Source organism: Peromyscus leucopus, chromosome 1 (genome assembly GCF_004664715.2).
Source record: "Peromyscus leucopus breed LL Stock chromosome 1, UCI_PerLeu_2.1, whole genome shotgun sequence".
Classification (NCBI taxonomy): domain Eukaryota; kingdom Metazoa; phylum Chordata; class Mammalia; order Rodentia; family Cricetidae; genus Peromyscus; species Peromyscus leucopus.
In genome coordinates this window covers 105,049,753-105,056,428 of record NC_051063.1, presented here as the reverse complement: position 1 = coordinate 105,056,428, position 6,676 = coordinate 105,049,753, and the positions used below count along the sequence as shown (strand labels likewise).

The 6,676-nt window shown below is 54.1% G+C and overlaps 1 protein-coding gene across 1 annotated transcript in view; it reads left to right on the top strand.

Moving 5' to 3' along the window:
- The first annotated feature begins 915 nt into the window (after window positions 1-915).
- Window positions 916-6,676, top strand: part of Chrdl2 (chordin like 2) — a 28,774-nt gene continuing 23,013 nt past the window's right edge. The window contains exon 1 of the mRNA XM_028877432.2: window positions 916-1,425. Coding sequence (XP_028733265.1) covers window positions 1,344-1,425 — 82 coding nt within the window. The 5' untranslated portion in view covers window positions 916-1,343. The remainder of the gene's footprint in view (window positions 1,426-6,676) is intronic.

Here is a 6,676-nt window from a genome sequence, read left to right as displayed (position 1 = left end):
CTTAAAGTCCTGTTAGTTCAGGAGCTCATTCAGCATGAGTTCTGGAGGCACAGGCTGCCTGGGCTGCTGGGGTCTGGGTCAGTGCGAGCGTGCTCACCTTCTGGTGAGAAGACAGGGCTCTGGCAACTGGCCGTTCCTGGCACGTGCCGCGTGGTGGGGCCTCACCTGTGCAGGTGGAGTTCACCCTGGGCTGCTTGCTTAAGGGACGGCAGGAGTGACTCCATAGGAAAGTCTTGCTGGGCTAGCTCTCAACCAGGGGATGGCGCTTGAGACACCAACTGGCAACTGGAGAATCCAGATACCTGAAATGGTAATGGTGTGGCTACTCCGAAGTTGGAGTGCTTTGATGTTCCCAGTTCTATCTGATCCTTTGCAACATTTACAGGACGATATTGAAGATCTTAAAAGTCACTGAAACTATCATTTTAGTGCTGGCGGGAGGTGGGGGGAGTCTCCTTCCCAGGTAGTATGCCCAAGACCACAAACTGTGTTAAGAAAGGCAAGTGTTTCTGCACTCCCCAACAAGCACCCAATCCTGAGCTTTCCCAGACCTGTGCTGTGCAGTTCCCCACTCCAACCCCAACCCGACTCAATCCCATCTGAAATTTAAGGGGGCTGGGCCCTTTGCAGGTTAGGTACCGCGGGGAGCCAGAGGTTAAAACCCAGGGCGCGAGTGGTCCCTTCCCCCTCCCCAGCCCCTTCGACTCCACTCGGCGCCTCGCCTGGAGCGGAGGTTCCGAGCCCTCCACGAGAGGGGAGGGGGAAAATGGGCTTGTTTCTCGGGTGGCCAATCCACGAGCTCGAGGTGCTTCAGAGGAGGCGCCAGCGCTAGGCCGGCCCGGGGCTGCAGGCTTCCCGCGGCAAAGTACAAATGCGCCCGAGCGCGGCGTCTGGCGCCCAAGGCGTGCATAGCGGCCGCGCTCAGCCTCCCCCGCGCCGCCACCGAGGGTCCTGCCGCCCCGTCGCGCCCCAGGCCGGTGCCGGACCCCGCACCACGGCGCCCGCTGCCAGCCAGCGCCACCCGAGCCCTGAGCCCAGAGAGCCGCGCGTCCCGCAGACCCGGTTCTCTAGCTAGCACCTTCTCCCTTTCTGCCATCGTTTTCTCCTCCTGCCGGACCTTCTTCTAACTCCTCATCTCCCCATCTCTCCATCTCCCTCCCTTTTCTCCTTGTCCCCGGCCTCTCATCCCCACCTGAGACCTTTCCTGTCTTTGGCACCTCTTCTTGCTTTCCGACTCCTCAGGCAGCGGTCCTACTCGATCCTGGGGACTTAATTGTGTTCCTCTCAGAGTCTTACTTTCTCCCGGCTCATCCCGGGGTTGTCTGACCTTGGGGCCAGGAAGGATGGTTCCCGGGGTGAGAATCTTCTCCTCTTTGCTGGGACTCGTGATGCTCTGGTTCCCCTTGGACTCGCAAGCCCGAGCCCGTAAGTAAAAACCAGGCAGAGTCTGGACAGGCAGGGGAGGGATGTGGACCACTGGGATGTTCCTGGATCGTGTTAGGACCTGGGGAACCCTAACTTGTGAATTCATCCGGGCATCACCTGCACGGCCGGCCGGAGTGACCCCACGACCAGTGTGGGCTGGTGAGTCTTGGGAAAGACAAGGGCTTGGCAAGACTCCGCGCAGGGGGCTGCTGCCGTGGACGGGCAGGATGGTGTGAATTGTGGAAAGGGACCATGTTCCTAGCAGCACGGTGTGTCGCCTCAGGGAAGGAGTGTGATGGAGACGGAAAGGCTGTTGTGTGGAAGAGCTCTTGGGCAGAAAGATGAACAAAGTAGGGTGACCTTTCTAGTACTTTATCTGTTTTGAGGCTCACAATACTGCAGTGAGGTGCCATCATTCACATTTAACAGATGAGTGATCTTAGGCAGGGCCAAGAGAAGAAAGTTGTCCAAAGCTCTAGTTCCAAATCCTGCCTCACAGTGTCTGGAAGGCACCCTGATGTGGGGCTGTGAGACTCTAGAAGGTATCAGGGCATGGTGAGCTAGATGGGCGTTTTCACCACCATAGCCCCACTGAATACCATCCGGTGGGAGTCAGACACGGAAGACCCCTCACCGTCTCTGTTCTAATCTATAAAATGAGACTCTCCAAACCATTATGAGTATTCAGTGACAGGGAGCAGGCAGGACAACTTGTATAGGTGTGTTGCAAGGTAGCTTCCCCAAAGTGTATCAGCCACCTGCCCGGAGTTTCCTCCTCAAAAACAATGTAGCCTCCAGCAGGTTATGGAGGCCACCAGCCGGTTTCTTTACTGCCCCCTCTAGCTGGTAACCCCTTCTGAAGTCCCTTGGTAAAGAAACAGAGGCCAAGGAGGGGTAGTATTTTGCTCCAGGCTGCAGGGGCAGAGCCTAGCTTGAAGACCCCGGTTGCCCATCTCTTAGCTGAGAACCTTCCATCTCCACAGTGCAGCCCGCCAGTCACCTCTGCTTCCATCTGGCTCCTGGCTGTGTAGAGCTGCTGAGGCTGGATTCTGTCTTGTTTCTTCTGGTGAGGGGAAGGTTGTATGTCTGTCTGATACTCCCTAGCCTGCCAGGGGCTAGAGATTCATAGATGTCCTCATGAGCAGGACACAGAGAGAGTTCAGAGTTGGGTTCCAGCCTTGACTCTGCCTCTTACACCTGTGTTGCTTTTCAAACTTCTGTGAGCCCCGGTTTCTTCATCTGTGAAGGGGAGCTGCTAACCAGGGGTCTGAAGGGTCTGGGGAAGGGTCAGAGGAAGCAGTGCTTTCAGATGCCTAGCAAAATGCCAAATACTCAGTAAATGTCCCCTGTCCTTCCTCGAACCTTGAGGGTTTCCTCCTAGCCTGCCTGCTTGTCTACCGGAAGAGGCTTAGTCTCCGAGGACATCGATCAGTACCCACCCTGGCCCTGCAGCTTCCTTCCTAATCTCATTGCCCTGGGAGATCTACTCTGAGGATGGCCAGAGGCTACTCGAAGCCCCTTCTACCCCCCATGACCACCAGCCCTCCAGAGCTTCAGGGTCACCTCTGCCTGGCGACTTGCTCCCTTTCTGACCTCCCCTCCTCTGCGCTTTCCACTGGCCTTCTAGTCCGCATCTGTCACCAGGTTCTGAGGTATGCTCTCTTCCTCAGAGCCTTGTCAATACAGAGCTCCAGGCACTCAAGAAAATGACTGTCACTAAGGTGAGGTGACCTGGCGTTTAGGGAGGAGTGTTAAGATCTTGGTGTTGTCAAGGCTGGGAGAGCTTTCTCTTCTGTGTCTATCCATCAAATTACCTATTTTTAGAGTTAAGCTAAAAGGGGGGGGGGACTATTACAGAGCCACGGAGAAAGGAACAGAGACCCAGATCCTAACCCCAGATCTGTCATTTACTGGTCATGTGAGTTAGGACACTTCAGCTGTCTCTGAGCCTAATGCTGATGTTGGTCTGTGACTTTTGCCATCATACTGTACACGCCTCCTGTCCTGCTAGTATCCTTTCCAGGGTCTCATATGAAAAGTCTTAGTAGGAGAGAGATCTCAAGTGTGTGGTGTATATGAAGCCTCCTGGTGACCTCCAGAGTGCTTTTATAAACGGGGTCAACAGATGGGTGTTTGCAGGTGTGTGCGGGATAGACTTTCAAGGTGGCCACACCTTGAAGCACACCCAGGGCCCGAGAGTAAGGGTTTGGGCACACTCCTTAGTTGAGGTCCAAGGCTGCTCAGCCAAGATTATTTATTCTCTCTCTGGCTCTCCTTCCACCCACAGATCCATACTGAGTCTCAATTAGGCTGTAAGCTGAGCCCTAACTGTCCAGCCCTCAGCACGGACTGAACCCCAATTCTACCTGAGGCTGGAGTGGTCACGTAGGCTGGAGGCTCTGGCCTGGTTCTGACTGGTGATGACCCCAGTCCCAGGTGGAGTCACATCTGTGTGGTCCTACCCTGGTCATTCATGCCCTCTGTGACCCAGGAGTGGCCCCGTTCTTTATCTCATGTCCGACGCCTTCTCTAGAACTTGCTTCTCTCTGCACTGTGTCCTCACGAACGATCCAACATGCATCAGGTTTCTCGTCCACGCTACTTTCAGGAGAAGAGTCAATTACCAAATGAGAGCCCAGTCCTCATGGGGATTGGAGCTCTGGTTCCCAGGGGATGGACTCTCAGACCCCAGAAGCAGGCCCGGACAAAAGGGCCTCAGATACGCTCTGCTTCCAAAGGCAAACTCACACTCAGAATGTCAGGGCCACAGTGCTTGCTCTATCCCTGGTTCCAAATGTAACCTCAGGTACTGCGTCCTCCCCTGCCTCTGCCACCTGTGAGGTAAGATGCTTGCCCTTAAATGGGTGATGTTTGAGGATCACGGTAGCATTAACTGCCTGTCTTTAAGATGTCCTCATCTTCCTCCTGAGTCCTCTTGACTTTGGGAGAGTGTAGGTATTCTGCCCTGTGGGGAGGACTAGATGAGCAGCCCCTAAGAAAATGTGCCTGGGGAGGTCTAGGGAAATATGTATATGGGACACTTACCACTATGGAATCTTGCCCTGCTGTGCAGCTTAGTCACCTCTCTCTGTCCATCTGTCCAGATGCGCATGACTGGGTGAGAAGCAGGGAAGGGAAGGCCTGAAGCCCAGCCCTGGGCAGGCCCTGTGTCTGGGTTTCTAACCACGGGGTTCTGCACCTCCCCACTCCCACCAGTAGAGGTCTCTGCCTCACTCACTGGCTCCAGGCCGCAAGCCCCAAGACAGCTGTGCAGTAGCACCTGTTCCAGGGCTGGCCTCTCAAGTTCCCTCAGCCGCAGGCCATGGCGCCCACAGGCTCAGAGAAAAGGACCTTGAATATCTTGAACTCCCAAAGAGGAGGACTGGTGTGAGGGTGGTGTCCCTGGGAGGTGCGGCACAAAGATCAGGCACCATTCTGGGCAGGACCCAAGCCTGTTGCCCATTCTTGTACTCAGGAATTCTTCACTGTCTATCAACTGAGTCCTTTTGCTTGCAAGTGGAAGCCATTTCTTCTGGTCCTGTCACTTAGACATCTCTATAAGCATCCCCTCCAGAGCTCTGGAGTGAATGTGGACTCTGCTGGGAAAGATCTAGGATCTCTGGCCAGTCCTGATTTCTCCCTCACGGGGTGGTGGTGGGGTGGTGGTGTCACTTTCTCTAGAATACAGGGACTGGACATAGTCTGAGTCCTTGGCTTTCTAGGAGTCTATGACTGTAAGTGTATACACTCACGAGAAATAGAATGTGGCCAGCTCTCTTTGATAGTTAATAGAGACGCCCTTCTTGGCTTGATGATTCTGTTCTTGGAAGTTTCTATGCTTCTAAATGCCCGCTGTGTCCAGATGAAGGGATCTGTGTTCAGAGAAGTGTATTCTTTTTTGCTAGCTTGCGCAGCTTAGCCACTGAGGCATTTCTTGTAATTCCATTAAGGGGCCTCCCTCAAGGAGAGCTGGAGCCTTGGGCAAGGCTTATGTCTTAGAGGGGAGGGAGTTTGTCTGTGTGAATAAAATACGACTGTATGGGTACAAGTGGGATCCAAATGCTCACGTTTCTGGGCAGTCTGGCTCACTCAGATTTTCTGAATTCTTACTACAATTTTCCAGCCCTCTCTCTCCTCTCCCTGAACCTCGTGGTGTATTTCCATGGCCTCCTCCAGCCTCCCCAGGAGCTGCTTTCTGTTCTTTTCTGATTGCTATTGGCAGAGTCCTTAGGCACACTACCCACCCTTAACTTGTCCCCCACGAGGCCTTTGTCGTTGCATAAATGTTTTCGGTCAGACTGTGGGGTGCACTGGGAGGGGGACATTTGAGGAATGTTGACTTGCTCATAAAGATGGGGGAGTCTTCTGTGCCCTCAGCTGCCCCAAGCTCCTGACCTCTGTATACACTGTGTTCTTTGGTTTGGCAGGTGGTTTTGGGAGTCAGTAGCCAAGAGCTGGAAGGGAGATGAAAGTTGATTCATGTGATGTGGCATGGTGTACCTGCCTTCTCTTCCCAGGCAGTGATGCTGGGCTTTGTTGTTGTTAAGGTGAGAGGTTTCTGGGACTGAAGGCCGTAATTGGCTCTTCCACTGTAGCTGCCCCCTTAACTCCATCCACCCATGCATGCATTCATCCATCCATCAAGCACTAACTCTACCCAGGCTCTGCACCAGGCAGAAGGGTCAACATCTGTCCCTTCCTCTCACACAGTCTGGTACAGAGGACACATCCACACAACAAGTGTTTCCAGTTCATGGTGCTAAGAATTCGGACCACATTGTAACCAAGCTTCCCTCAGTCCTGAAGGTGAAGCCAGGGTCCTACAGGGCTGGGGTGGCTTTGTGGGGGCAGGTGGCATGTGAACTGTCTTGAAAAGAGTGAGAGGGGGCTGGTCCAACACTGGCAGTGTGGTCCAGGTGGAGGAAGAGGGAGGACTGTGAAGTGATGAGTGAGAGCCTCAGCAAGAGGGCTGAGACTGAAAACAGGGTCACCACAAACAGGACTGATTAAAAATGGATCTGGGAGCCAGCAGGGAAAGCCGGGTGGGTGACCTGGGGCCATCTGAAGTCTGTCTGGAAAATATTGCTGCCCTGAATCGAGACCAGATAAACTAAGTCTAAACATTTTCAGTCTGTCAAAGTAGGCAAGGAGCCTCGGTGTGACCTATGGAGGTGGGTGCTTCTTGTGGGGGGCTAGCACCCCTCAGATCGCCCTCTCGCTGTCCTACCATAGTCATTCCAGCCTCTGTGTC